The 15,046-nt window shown below is 39.9% G+C and overlaps 1 protein-coding gene across 2 annotated transcripts in view; it reads left to right on the forward strand.

Annotated features, from left to right (window-relative positions):
- Gmfb (glia maturation factor, beta) overlaps positions 1-14,806 on the forward strand; it is a 15,154-nt gene extending 348 nt beyond the window's left edge. The window contains exons 2-7 of one of the 2 annotated variants that reach the window (XM_013012247.1): positions 5,996-6,092; positions 8,689-8,738; positions 9,576-9,625; positions 10,193-10,278; positions 11,432-11,505; positions 13,973-14,806. In XM_013012247.1, the coding sequence (XP_012867701.1) occupies positions 5,996-6,092; positions 8,689-8,738; positions 9,576-9,625; positions 10,193-10,278; positions 11,432-11,505; positions 13,973-14,044 (429 nt within the window). In that variant the 3' untranslated portion in view covers positions 14,045-14,806. The remainder of the gene's footprint in view (positions 1-5,995; positions 6,093-8,688; positions 8,739-9,575; positions 9,626-10,192; positions 10,279-11,431; positions 11,506-13,972) is intronic. The other variant, XM_013012248.1, reaches the window with a different exon arrangement.
- Positions 14,807-15,046: the final 240 nt, after the last annotated feature.

Here is a 15,046-nt window from a genome sequence, read left to right on the forward strand (position 1 = left end):
CGGGGACAGCGTGCCGCGCCGGCGGGGCGGGCAGCCGGCTGCGGGTCATCCTCGCCAGGCCCCGCCGTGTGAGGCGGGGTGAGGCTGGGGTACGCGGGTTCTAGCCCGTGGAGGCCACAAGCCGTCGCCAGGCCTGGGCGGGGACGGGGCGTGGAGGGATCGGCGAGCCCCCCAGCACTTCCTGCCCAGCGGCGTTGGCTGGGAGAGGACTGGCTTTCCTTGGGCCTGGCCTAAGCTGATTTTTGTCTCCCCCCTCCCCCTTCCCCTCCTGCCTTCCCCAGCAGATTTCTCCTCATCCCAGCCTTCATTGAGTGACCTCACTTGGAACCTTTTGACCCCAAGGCTCTGGCATTGGGCCTTAAAGTAAACTGTCAAAAGATTGAGTTTAGCTTTCGGCTATGGCTTTCGTACTTCACCTTCCGTGAATCCCACACGTAAAACTAAAGTGGAGGATTCAGTCCGTGGTCATCAAGGATCTTCCTTCCCAGCGGGTTTTAAAAATGTGATCAGGTTTCATTAGACACAAGAAAACGCGGCCCTCAACTCCCACCCACTTTCCATGGAGTCGGTCTTGTGATGGTCACTGAATCCAGTGAATTTCAGGTGTCATCATTTCTAACTTTCAGCTGCATTCCAGGGCGTTGACATTTTTCCTTTTCTTTCTTTTTCTTTTCTTTTTTTTTTTTTTTTCTGTCCTGAGGTTTGAATTCAGGGCCTGGGCTCTGTCCCTGAGCTGCTTTTACTCAAGGCTAGTAGTGCTTTACCTCTTGAGTGTGGCTCAAGTGTCACTTCCAACTTTTTCTGGGTAGTTTATTTGAAATGAGCCTTTTCTGCACAGATTGACTTCGAGCCCTCAGATCCCAGCCTCCTGAGTAGTTAGAATTACAGGTGTGAGCCACCAGCACCCGGCTTCACTTTTCCTTTTTAAAGCATTCTCTTGAAGCGTTCTCTTCTTGCTGTTTGGTGTCTGGAATACAAAACTCTTGGTTTTCCTCCCTACTTTTCCTGCTGATCCATCTGTCTCCCACACATGCTGTTCTCCAATGCACGCAGAAGCCCTAGGCTCCATCCTAATCTTTGATTTTCCATGTTGTATTTTCTTTCTTTTTTTTTTGTCCGTCATGGGGCTTGAACTCTGGGCTTGAATGCTGTTCCTCAGCTCTTCAGCTCAAGGCTAGTGCTCTACCACTTGAGCAACAGCGCACTTCCGGTTTTCTGGTGGTTTATTGGAGATAGGAGTCTCATGGTCTTTCCTGCCCTGGCTGGGTTTGAACCATGATCCTCAGATCTCAGCCTCCTGAGTAACTAGGATTACAGGTGTGAGCCACCAGTGCCCAGCTCTATTTTCTCTTATATTCATGACTTGTTACCACTTGTCTTCCAATTACATGAACTTGTGTCTCAGACTTGCTTCTAAGATGCAATCCAAATTTTATATCCCACCTTTTATGTATTTATTTATTTATTTTGCCAGTCCTGGGACTTGAGCTCAGGGCCTGGGCACTGTCCTTGGGCTTCTTTTGCTCAAGTCTAGCACGTGAGCCACAGCGCCACTTTCAGCTTTTTCTGTTTATGTGGTACTGAGAAATCAAACCCAGGGCTTCATGCATGCTAAGCAAGAACTCTACCACTAAGCCACATTCCCAGCCTATCCCACTCTTTAGTTAACATATCTAAGGAGCTTTTTACCACTCTGGTGCCTCAAAGTCACTTCCATTTGTTAAAAAGCAAAACAAAATGCTCTTTCCCTTTAAACTCAAAGTTCCGTAACTGAGTGAAAGGTTGTGTCTGGGAGTCCTCTTGGTAACCCTCTTTTTCCTTACCCCTTCCACTTCTCCCATATCCAATATGTCATCAGCCCCTATGTAGTGGTTACCAGAATAGAAGTTAGGCTATTTGAGTTAGTTCTAGCTTCACCAGCTCTGAATTTGGAGAGAAACTTAAACTAAGATACTTGCAAAAATGGGGTATGGTGATAGTAGTCATCTCACAAGTTTGTCCTGAGAATGAAAGAGAAATGTACACAAAGGATGTTCAACAGTGTTTTGTGTAGTGTTTAATGCATATTAACTATTATTTAGCATTTCGTTTCCTTTTCATTTTGCTCTTCAGTGACTTCTCTTAGCTGCTTTTCATTTCTTATCTGGACTAGTTTCGGCCACTAGCTAAACTTGTATTCCTGCTGCCTGTGTTTGTTCCTCAAACCACAGCAAACAAGATCTTTTAAAAGTGCAAATCTAGGGGCTGGGAAGTTGGCTCAGTGGTAGAGCGCTCACCTTGCATGCTTAAGGCCCTGGGTTCGATTCCTCAGCACCACATAAGCAGAAAATAAAAGAAATGTACTAAAAAATATATATTCTAAAAGTGCAAATCTGACCAAGATTTCCTTCCTCACCCTAGTTCATACACATTTTGGCCAGGGAATAGGAAGCAAAATACTTAGACTCTGACCCAGTGCTTTGTAGGCCGTGTATCAGTTCCTCTTAGTGCCTAGGTCATGCTATCCATTATCTTGGATGCACTGAGCTCACTTTAATCAAAAGGGCTTGCACAAACTGTTTCATAGAAAAGTCCTCAGTGGTGCTGTTGGTCTTCAATGGTTTTAAGTCTTCGCTGCATTATGTATCTCTATTTTCTAGCTTTACCACAGGTACCAGCTTATATATTTTTACCTAATCTTTTTTATGTAGAGCTGTTCTTTGCTCCAGGAAGCTGGTGCTGGTGACTCATGCCTATAATCCTAGCTACTCAGGAGGCTGAAAACTGAAGGATTGAAGCTTGAGCCAGGGCAGAAAAGTATGATTGAATTTCAAGCATTCAGTGTGGTGATGGCATTCATTAAATCTTCATTTAGTATAGACAGATCAGTAAATGAATACCTGAGCTCAACTATCTTGGGGTAATATTTACCACGCAGAGTTGTTTATATGATACATTCATTCTTAAATGATTCTATTAAGGAAACAAGGTAAATGTTGGTCAAGTCTGATTCTTCATAGGATGGAATTTTAGGCCTGACTGTATTGGCAAATGGCAAAATGCAAAAATGAGTGATACAGCTGGGTGTCAGTGGCTCACACTTGTAATCCTAGCTACTCAGGAGAATCTCAGTTCAAAGCGAGCCAGGGCAGGAAACTCCGTGACACTCTTATCTCCAAATAACCCACCAGAAAACTGGAAGTGGTGCTGTGGCTCAAGTGGTAGAGTGTTTGCCTTGAGCTGAAGAGCTGAGGGATAGCGCCCAGCCTAGGGTCCCACAATTGACAAAAAAAAAAAAAAAGATACAACCAAATCACCTTTTTTTTTGGTCATGTTGGGGATTAAGCCCAGGGCCTTAACCATGGTACATAAGTATTCTACTTTTTTACTTGGTTTCTGGTCCTAGAATGTCAAACTTGCACGAACAACTGTGATTATCAGTTGGAGGATAAGACTTTCATGACAAATTGATCTTTGCTAAAACAAAAATCTGAAGTGTATATTAGTTTCACTAATGAATTCTATCTTTGTTCAAAGACAGAATAGAAATTCCAGTTTTCTAGCTTCATTATCTTCTTTCAGAAACAGGAAATAATTAACTGGTATTGAATCTTAGCTTCAGTAAGTTCCCTTTGATTGATTTAATCTCTTGAAAGTGAACTAAAAGGATGGAAATATTTAACTCCTACAGGAGTGTTATTTATTGGATAGTACCTTTTGATGAGTTGTATTTGCAGTTTGTCTAACAGAATATCTATATTTATTATATTGTATAATAACATGTGTATATCATAACTTACATATTTCCAATGTTCTGAATTTAAAGGACAATTAAAATTGATAACTATTTCCTGCTTTAGTGTATGCTGTCTTTTACCCAACACAGGGATAAAGCAAGTGGACTTTTATTTTAAGTCAAAATTGGAAGTTGTAATGATTTGGAATTATGATGAAATGCTTACTTAGAATAGGTCTAAGAGACCAAAGGCTGGGAATGTGTTAGAGGTAGTGTGCTTGCTTAGCATGCATGAAGCCCTGAGTTTGATTCCACAGTACCACATAAACAGAAAAGGCCAGAAGTACTGCTGTGGCTCAAGTGACAGAGCACTAGCCTTGAACAAAAGAAGTCCAAGGACAGTGCCCAGACACTGAGTTCAAGCCCCAGGATGAGGGGGGCGGGGGAAGAACACTAAGTGAAAGGACTTATTTGGAATTTGACTCAATCAAACCAGTGGCCTAAAAAAAAATTAAAACAATGGAGGTATTTGAATACTAGATATTTGAGACTAGAATTGTTAGAGAGAGAGAGGGAGAGAGAGAGAGAGAGAGAGTGTGTGTGTGTGTGTGTGTGTGTGTGTGTGTGTGTGTACCAGTCTTAGGGCTTGAACTCAGGGCCTGGGTACTGTGCCTGAGCTCAAGATTGGTGGTCTACCACTTCAGCCACAGCTCCACTTCTGGGTGGCTAATTGAAGAGAAGAGGCTCACAGACTTTCCAGAGCAGTGCCTGGGCTGGCTTTGAACTTCAGTCCTTAGTTGTTAGCCTCTGAATAAGTAGGATTATACCAGTACCCTGAAAATTGTCAGTTGGTGGGTTAAAATTACTATATTTATGTGTGTGTATGTATAAATAAATATACACTGTCCTTTAAATAATACATACTAAAATATTTTATGGCTTCTGGCTTTGACGTAGATTAGGGGTCATTGTTGATGGATTGGAGGAAATAAACCAATAGTAGTTACTGCTGAGTAATTGATCCATAGGGCTTCATTGTCTGTACTTTTATATGAATATGATGTTTTACATATTAAAAACAGAGAAATGAGTAGTTGTGGAGGATGAATCCCAGCTTCTGGGGTGGCTGAAGCAGGAGGTTCACAAGTTTGAGGCATTATCACAAGACTTTCTAAAAAGAGAGAGAGGATTGACATCCTTGTGACATCCCTCAACAGTATTAAAAGAAGAGTGCTTTTGGAGGTGGAGCTGTTGCTGACGTGGTAGAGCGCTAGCCATGAACACAAAAGCTCAGGGACAGCTTGGGAGCCCAGGGTTCAAGCCCCAGGACTGGCAAGAAAAGAAAATGGAAAGTATTTTTGATCATTTCTGGGAAAGTTCTCATATGTCTTCAGGATTCCTAAACAATTCTTGTAGCTTTTCAATTTGCTCCATTTGATTTTCCGCTTTGTTGTTCTGTGTATTCTTGATACTCATCTTTACTCGTGTGATTTGTTTTGTTTTTGTTTTTTATTGGTTGTGGGGCATGAACTCTGGGGCTGGGCGCTCTTCAGTTCAAGGCTAGTGCTCTACCACTTGAGCCACAACACCACTTCCGGCTTTTTCTGCTTATGTGGTGCCTGAGGAATCAAACCCCGGGCCTCATGCATGCAAGCCAAGCACTCTACCACTGAGCCACCTTCCCAGCCCCAATTTTTTTTTTAAACTTTTACTTTTTTTTTTTGGCCGGTCCTGGGATTTGAACTCTGGGCTTGGGCTCTATTCCTCAGCTCTCAGCTCAAGGCGAGTGCTCTACTGCTTGAGCCACAGAGCCACTTCCAGTTTTCTAGTGGTTTTATTGGACGTAAGAGTCTCCCAGGCTTTCCTGCCTGGGCTGGCTTTGAACCGTGATCCTCAGGCTCCTGAGTAGCTAGGATTACAGGCATGAGCCACCAGTGCCCAGCTACTTTTACTATTTTTATTTATCTCCATAATTGTGAATTCCCCACACAGGAAGGTGATTATTTTCCTGTTCTTCCTGCACAGCGTAAAACTGCTGTGCCTGCATTATCTACTAGCACCTGGCAATCCTCGACTTCTGTTTCCCTCCCTTCTCCAGTTCTGATGAGATAAGTATTTTTATGTGCCTGATTTTTTAAACATTTGCTAGCCAAAGAGAACATTAAAGTATATCTTACAAAGAAGATGAGCAAATCTATATGATTAAAAAGTGTAGATCTAAAGATTAGTATATATATTGAAGTCATGGCATTTTATATGTTTGTCTTTTCTCTTTTGTAGAGTGAGTCTTTGGTGGTTTGCGATGTTGCTGAAGATTTAGTGGAAAAGCTGAGAAAGTTTCGTTTTCGCAAAGAAACAAACAATGCTGCCATTATAAGTAAGCTAAAAGTGATTGCCTCAAAAGTTTCATGATTTTTGTTTGTTTTAATCTTATGGTTACATTGGCTTGCTAGCCTTAAAGAGTAATATCGCTTCTACCTGTTGTATTTCACATGTCATCTTTAAAAATTAAGGACTCCCCAGGTGCTAGTGGCTCACGCCTGTGATTCTACTCAAAAGGCTGAGATCTAGGGATCACGGTACAAAGTCAGCCCAGACAGGAAAATCTGTGAGACTCTTATCTCCAATTAACTACCAGGAAACCACAAGTGGAGCTGTAACTCAAAGTGGGAGAACTCTAGCAGTGAGCAAAATAGCTCAGGGGCAGCATCCAGGCCCTAAGTTCAAGCCCAAGCACTGACCAAAATAAAAAAACAACAACACAAAAACTAAAAAAAAAAAAAACCTAAAATCTAAGGACCAGCTAATATCATGGAACACATGTGGAATGTCCTTCTTTCCCCATAGTCCTGTAAGCTGCCCACTAGCTCTGGAGAAAATACTCATCTTGGCTACTTGGGGAATGATGAGTTCCATTTGTAGTGACCATTCCAAAACCATCTTTCTTGGGGGACTAAAAATAACCTGGGCATTCATCCTCCAAGAAACCTTGCCCACCCCTGAAATGGTAAAGTTTCAGCATTGTGTCCTGAGTGACTTTTGGTCTTATTCCATCCAATTCTAGTTTCATGGAGAGGATTTAAGTATCTTCTGAAAATGGGAAGGATACTTTCTTTGCACATTGCCTACCCACTGTATGCCCTATTGGATGCTTTGCACATTTCCTTGTTGTCATAGATTGCATGTAATATGTGGCCAGTGGTTTAGAAAGGTGAAGGAAGCATGAGGGAGTGAAAATGTAAAACCCTATAATTGTGCTTGAGATGCATCTGGCAGATGGGAATTAATCAGAGATGGTTAACACTTCGCCATGAATACTGTTCTATTACAAATAAATACTATAGGCATATAGTTCTTAAAAGTGAAATTTATATTAGTGCCATTTTTCCACAGAAGGTGAAGATATTTGAAACCATATTGTATTTTATATGATTTAGTATAAAATGTGTACAAAACTAAAAGGGAGTCAAATTTTCAGGCTCTGAAAAATAAAAGTCAAACATCATCCAGGTGCTGGTTGCTGACGCCTGTAATCCTTGCTACTCAGGAGGCTGAGATCTGAGGATTGTGATTCAAAGCCAGCCTGGGCAGGAAAGTCCATGAGACTCTTATACTCTAGTTAACCACCAGAAAACCAGAAGTGGTGCTGTGGCTCAAGTGGTAAAGTGCTCGCCTTGAGCTGAAAAGCAGAGGGACAGTGCCCAGGCCCAGAGTTCAAGCCCCATGTTCGACAGGGAAAGAAAAGAAGTTATACATTGTCTAAACTTATTTTGATTTGGCTTTAAATCATGCCAGATATATTTGAATAGAGATATCATTGCTCTTTGGCAATTTACTGTTTTAGAATTAGGAAGCTGCATTTGAGTTACAAGGTTCTTTTTGTGTGTGTGTGTGTGCTAGACCTAGGGCCTGAACTCAGGGTTTGGGCACTGACTTATGAGCTTCTTTGCTCAAGGTTAGCACTCTGCCACTTGAGCCACAGCTCTACTTGTGGCTTTTGGAGGTTAATTGGAGATGAGAGTCTCAGGGATTTTCTGCCCAGACTGCCTTCAAACATTGAGCTTCAGATCTCAGCCTCCTAAATAGCTGAGATTTTAGGTGTGAGCTACTGGTGTCCAGCAAGTTTGCAAGGTTTTCCATAAATATAGTATATTATACTATTGGGGTGGCCCCCCAATATTGGGGTCCATGACCAAAGGAATGAGACTGAAACAAAGCGAAAGTCAGACAAAGCTATATTTCGCACCAAGAATCTAGAAACAGACTGACCAATTAGGGCCGCTTCGGCAGAGAGTGAACCCCGCTCAGCTGCACGGGCTAATAGTTATAGGGAACAGGCCATGCAGTTAGGCTGGCCACACACAGGTGGCCAATAGCATTGCAACACTTGCACAAAATTGCAGTTATGTTGGGCCACATGCAAGTGACCAGTGAGGTTACAACTTATCCCTAAGCAGTAGTTTAAACTAGCCTACACTTTTGTCAGTTTTGGCACACAGGTTTGGCTGGGGGGGGGGGGTTTGGAGATGTTGCATTCCTTGGTGTGGGGGGATGTTGCATATGTGCTATTACTGATTGGACGTGTCCACCTGGCCTCTAGGCTCTGTTATCAGAGACTTACTTGCAATCCACATTTTTCCTAAACTTGTAAACAACAAGAAGGATGTTTAACCAGGGTGGAGTCATGCAGGCTCACTGCATCCTAACATTAAGATGGGGTCTGAACTTTAAGTCAACTTTAAGTCTAAACAAGCAATCAAGATGCTGAGAATTGTGTATAGAGGCTTAAAAGCTGACTCCTAAGAAAACCAAGCTAGTTAATAGATACTTAGTTATACTACAAATAAGTTTTGTGCTTGTGTTTGTGGATGTGTTAATTTTAGATGTTTGCCTGGCAAAGACTGAGACTGCATGGGTTGGGTAGATGAAGGGCACATTAGAATCACAATTAACTTGTACTGTTTTCATTTTAGTGAAGATTGACAAAGATAAAAGCCTGGTGGTACTCGATGAGGAGCTTGAGGTTTGTTCAATAAGTTAAATATGATTTTTATAGTTAAGCAATTACTGTTCACAAGATGCTGTATTAATTACATATATTTTTCAAATGAGGTCTGAACTTCCTTTAAATATATACTCATGCGTGCATGGGCTAATTATTGTGTGCTTCATTGTTCTGCTAATTTAACTGCCTTCTCTAAGGCATTAATGAGAACCAGTTTAATAACTGGTACAAGTTAGGGCTATATGCGTAGTGAAAAGCAAGTCAACTTTATAACTTCTAATTGCTTAGAGAGTAATTCAAAAATAAAAAACCTACTAAATACTGGAGTATTTGACAACTAAATAACTAGAGGAGTAATAAATGAACATTTTTTTCTTTTTTGTGTGTAAGATCAGTTTTTTCCTCTGAGTTACTACTTCTCTTACTCAATTTCCTAACAATTGGAGCATAGGCATAGAAAGTTCAGTCATCCTCATATTTAGTTAATAAGTGGAAGTTATTTTTTGTTTGGTGGCCTGTGATAATGAAATTATAACTAGCCAGGCACTGATGGCCACACATGTAATCTTAGCTACTCTGGGGGCTGAGATCTGAGGATGGAGGTTCAAAGCCAGCCTGGACAGGAAAGTCTGTGAAACTCTTATTTCTAGAAAACTAAAAAAAGAGGTACTGTAGCTCAAAGTGGTAGAGTTCTAGCCTTGAGTGAAAAAACTTGGGAACAGTGCATAGGCCCTGAGTTCAAGCCCCATGACCGACAAAAAAAATCATAGCTACTAATGGAATGGGTGCCTGTGTATCACCTATAGATTTACAAATAAGGAGATGCTTAAAAGTTGTTCTTTTTTGTGGTGCCAGGGCATTTCACCAGATGAACTTAAAGATGAACTACCTGAACGGCAACCTCGATATCCTTTTCTTGGTGCTTTAGAAAGATTTGCTTCTGTAAGTGGTCAGAATTTTAACATATTTTTTTACCTTGTGATCACAAGCAAATGAAAATCTATAAGCATATATTAGACTAAGAAAAATGAAAAGTTGGGCTGGGAAGGTGGCTCAGTGGTAGAGTGCTTGCCTTGCATGCCTGAGGCCCTGGGTTTGATTCCTCAGCAACACATAAGCAAAAAGAAAAAAGCTGGAAGTGGTGCTGTGGCTCAAGTGATAGAGTGCTAGCCTTGAGCTGAAGAGCTGAGGGACAGCACCCAGGCCCAGAGTTCAGGCCCCACGACCAGACCCAAAAAAAAAAATTATTTTATTGTAATTTGTTTATAATAAGAAATGAAAAAAATCATTTAAACCAATATTCTAAATTTTCTGTTTTAGAGATTACATGATTTTATGACTTAATCTTTGGAGCTGAGTTGTAATTTTGTAGAAAAATAATAATGAAAGTATAAGGAATAAGATACAGGCTTACCACTCACTAGTTGGTAGTGATCTCAAAGCAGAAACTTTAGATTCTTTAACTTGAGAAAAACCTTCATTGTATATAGTTATAAGTATCAACATGATGATGGAAGAGTCTCCTACCCTCTGTGCTTTATTTTCTCCAGTCCTGTTGGTAAGTGAATTTCTTTAAATAATGTGTAACTGGCCCTGATCTAATTACCCATGTTTTGTTAAACAGATTTCATACTGTGTTTATGGATGAATGGTTAAATGGCTGACGGGAGAGAGAGACAGAGGGAGAGAGAGAGAGAGAGAGATGCATGGACCTGCATACACATCCCTAGCAAGCATCTACTACAAATCATCTCTTAGAATGTGTTTACCTTTAGTATAAAGTCTAAGAAGTGTAATTGTGGGTCAAATCATTCATACATTTTAATGATTCTGAAATACAGGAATACTTTATAAATATATGACATATATGATATATTTTAAACTTGTTTGTAACCATGTGAACTTTATACAATCGTGATAAACTTTATGTTTATCTTTCTAAAAGTAGTTAGGAGTGGATGGTCCCAGAGTAGCTTACAGTAGCTATTAGGATATATTATTTCTGTTTAAGGAATTGTCTTGTGAACTCCCGCTACCAGTGTTTAGACTCACAGTAAAGGCTCTACTCACTGAACTCTTCTCCAAATTTAGGCATATATCATTTCCTTAACCCTTAAGGTATACTGCAATATCTTTTTACCTTAATATGTACAAACACTGTTCACTTTTTAATGAAACAGATCTGCTTCATTACCAGTTCAAACTATCTGTTGTAAGTATCTGAAAATTTACCTTGATATTTAGTGTCAAACTAAAGATAGTACTAAGTGAAGTGTTTATAAGACTGGAAGAGTCTATATCTACAGATATCTTAAAATAATTTATTTTTGTTGATCTGTAGACTTCTTTGTAACTATGTCTCTGTGTAGGCAGTATGCAGTATAAAACTCAAAATACATTTAGGCCAAAGTTTGTTTTTTTTTTGGTCCACATTCTTTTTTTTATTGTGAAAGTACTGTACAGAGGGATTACAATTACATGGGCAAGACAATGAGTACATTTCTTATCAAGCGTTGTAGCCTCCTCCTTTGTTTCCCCTTCCCATCCCTTCCCGTCCTCCCCCCACCCAATCCTCCTCCCCACCCCAGGCCAAAGTTATTATAAACACAATGGCAAGGAAAAATTTAAATGTCTTTCTTTAGGAGAAAAATAATCAAAACTTACTATTTTTTTAAAATTACCTTATTTCTATATTAATCGCTGTCTTCTAGGTTGTAAGCCTGAACAACAGATGATGTATGCTGGGAGTAAGAATAAATTAGTCCAAACTGCTGAACTAACCAAGGTAGTGTTCATATTAGCATCTTTGTTGATATTATAATTCCCTGAGACTTTAAAGTGGATAGTTTAGTGGGTTTTTTTTCTTGTTTTTTGTTTTTTAATATAGGGGAAGGTTATTTGCACCATAGCAATAAATTAAATATTTGTGGCCAGGTATGATAACTCATGTCTGAAATTCCATGTGAGGCAGAAGTTGGATCACAGTTGAGACTAGCCTAGACAAAAAAAGTTAGCAGGACTCTAAATACAAGCCAGGAATGGTGTTCTGAAAGCCCAGCTATGCTGTAGACAAAGAATAGCAGTCCAAGGCTCACCCAGGTAAAAACACAAGACTATCTCTGAATGATACATGAAGCAAAAAAGTGTTGGAAGTATAGTTCAAGTGGGAGAGCAGTGACCTGGTAAGCAGAAGACTTTTAAGTTTAAAACCTATCCTGTAAAAATAAAAATAAAAAAGCTGGTCGCTGGTGGCTTATACCTGTAATCCTCACTTCTTGTGAGGCTGAGATCTGAGGATCCTAATTTTTGAAGCCAGCCCAGGCAGAAAAGTCCCCGTGAGACTTTTATCTCCAATTACACATTGAAAAACTGCAAGTGGCGCTGTGGCTCTGATGGTAGAGTGCTAGCCTTGAACACATAGAGGCTCAGGAACGGCGCCCAAGCCCTGAGTCCAGATCCCACAACCAACGATAGATAAACAAATAAATAAAAGTCTTAGAACCAAAATATGTTTTTCTGAATAAGTTGATTAGAAAAAATCACAATTTAAAAAGTAAGCAGCTTCAGAAAAGCTATTATAACCTTACATCTGTTGAGAGTTCTTTGTCTTCTGTGATGTAATTTCTAATAGATAAAGTTAACCTGAGGTTTCTTTGAGTCTAAAATGAACCAGGTTGTGCTGAAATTTTGTATTATGCAGCTAACTGTATTATTATTAAATCTAAAATTGCTAAAAGTATTGATTGCTGGGTTCTATGGATCATGCCTGTAATCCCAGCTACTTGGGAAGTAAACATTGGAAGATGGCAGTTTGAGGCCAGCCCCAGCAAACAAGTGGGTGTTGTGGTTCATGACTGTAATCCCAGCTTCATGAGAATTCATAGGTAGACAAACTGATCTAAGACTAAACCTGGGCCAAAAAAAATGTGAGAAACTAAACAAAGTTAGGGGTATGGCTTGGTGGTGGAGAGAGCCTTCCTAGCAAGTAGAAGGCCTGGGTTTGAACCCTTGTGCTGTAAAACAGAAACGGAAACCAAAAAGGACTATTAATAAACAGTCCTCTATGAGATACTCACTTTAAGATGTAATATATTTCCATTATTTTGTTGTGTTTCTGAAGGTTAAAGGTAAGAGATATTTGCTCTCAAATTTATCTTCCACATACTAGTTTGAATTAGAAAATTTGGTATAGTTATATTTTGAGGTTCATATTTTAAGGACCACATTAAAGGTGTTTTTCCTAATCATCAACTCTGGGAATGTCTTCAAATCCATCTTCTTCTTCTCTTCAGTCTATATGATTATCACTGAAACCATCTCCTTTGTCCTAATTTGTATCCTAGGAATGTTTTGGAGTGTTTTAAACCACTGAGTGGTTAACAACAACAGTACTTTGCTGACATGTCAAACCCGGACTTAGTACTCTTTTTTATACTTTTGTAAATAATCTCACTGAATCCTTATGATAGCTCTGTGAGTATGACTGAGCTATTCCTATTCTGTTTGGACTAAGACTAAGCTAGGAATCAAGCCCCTAATTCTGTCCTACTGTTAACATCTTGTCTTCTTATGGCCATTATACTATAGCCTTTTTTTCAATCTCTTAATGTTGGTATTTCCATGTGCTGCTCAAATTATCGATACCTGGCGGTAATATCCTAACTAGATTGTTTTAGATGTGGTTTTTTGGTTGTATCTTCTAATGTGTAAGAACTAATTTTTTTTGGGGGGGGTCCAGTCGTGGGGCCTGAACTCTGGGCCTGGGTGCTATCCCTCAGCTCTTCAGCTCAAGGCTAGTGCTCTACCACTTGAGCCACAGCACCACTTCTGGCTTTTTTCTGCTTATGTGGTGCTGAGGAATTGAACCCAGGTCCTCATGCATGAAAGGCAAGCACTCTACCGCTGAGTCAACTTCCCAGCCCCATTTTGTGCTGCTTTTGTTTTGTTTTTTTTGTTTTGTTTTTTGTCAGTCGTGGGACTTGAAGTCTGGGCTTGGGCGCTGTCCCTGCACTCTTCAGCTCAAGGTGAGCACTCTACCTCTTGAGCCACAGTGCCACTTCCAGTTTTCTAGAGGTTTATTGGAGATGAGTCTCAGGGAGTTTCCTGCCCAGGCTGGCTTTGATCCCCAAATCTCAGCTTCCTGTGTAGCTAGGATTACAGGCATGAGCCACAGGTGCCCGGCCATAATGTGGTTTTTAAAGTGTCAGAGTCTGATGTAAATTTTTGTTGTTGATTTTTTTCTTTTAATTAAGGTATTTGAAATAAGAAACACTGAAGACCTAACTGAAGAATGGTTACGTGAGAAACTTGGATTTTTCCACTAATGTGAACTTCCGTGTTTATATTCTAAACTATTTGTGTGTTAACCTGACCATACTGGAACCAGACATAAATACTTATTTATGCCTAAAAATACACTGTTACTTACAGTTTGTTTCCTGCGGTAAAGAAAAATTCTTCATTTGTGCAAAGTTTGAACAAAGAGGAAATCATCTTCATAGTAATAAAACTTTGTAAAGTGTTTCCTTATATTTGTAACTATTAGGTGGACAACTTTTCTCCAGGGACTTTTTGCACTCTTGTGACTAATTTCTATAACTTACGGTTCAGAATTCGTTACTATTTACAGACACTATAGGAAAGTTGGGTTTTAGATTGTGAGAGATAATAGTCGCCTCCTTTTGACAAATATTGGATATTAGTAGTTTATAAGTGAAAATAGTTTATTATCATTTAATCATTGACATTCATTTGGGGCTGAAGATGTGAATCACCTAATGTTGAGCCATGAATTGTAATTTACAAGTGTAACCTACATTACAAGTATAGTTTTCAACTTCCCTACCTCTTTTGGTTTATTTTTATCTTTTTCATCATTTCTAGAAACTTGTCTTCAATCATTCCTTAAGGTCTGAAAATTAGGTTTTTATGATGAGAGTTAGGACTTTTGGGTGTTCTTATATAGAAAATAACATCTTAGTCTTAGAAACTGGAAAGTTGTAATGATCAAGGGCTTCATTCCTTTTTTGTTTTGCTGGTCCTGAGGCTTTAACTCTGGGCCTGGGTGCTGTCCCTGAGCACCTTTTGCTCAAGGCTAGCACTCTGTCAATTGAGCCACAGTGCCACTTCCAGCATTTTCTGTGATTTGGTTGGAGATAACTGTCCTACCCAGGCTGGCTTCAAGCTGCAATCCTCAGATCTCAGCCTCCTGAGTAGCTATGATTACAGGCTTGAGCCACTGGCACCTAGCTATAGTCATTCTTGATTATGTCATTTCCAGACTTTTGAATCTAGGTTAATAATGGTTTATAAAGCTCCTCCTAACA

The sequence above is a fragment of the Dipodomys ordii genome, unplaced genomic scaffold, assembly GCF_000151885.1.
Source record: "Dipodomys ordii isolate 6190 unplaced genomic scaffold, Dord_2.0 Scaffold16, whole genome shotgun sequence".
In the NCBI taxonomy this organism is placed as follows: domain Eukaryota; kingdom Metazoa; phylum Chordata; class Mammalia; order Rodentia; family Heteromyidae; genus Dipodomys; species Dipodomys ordii.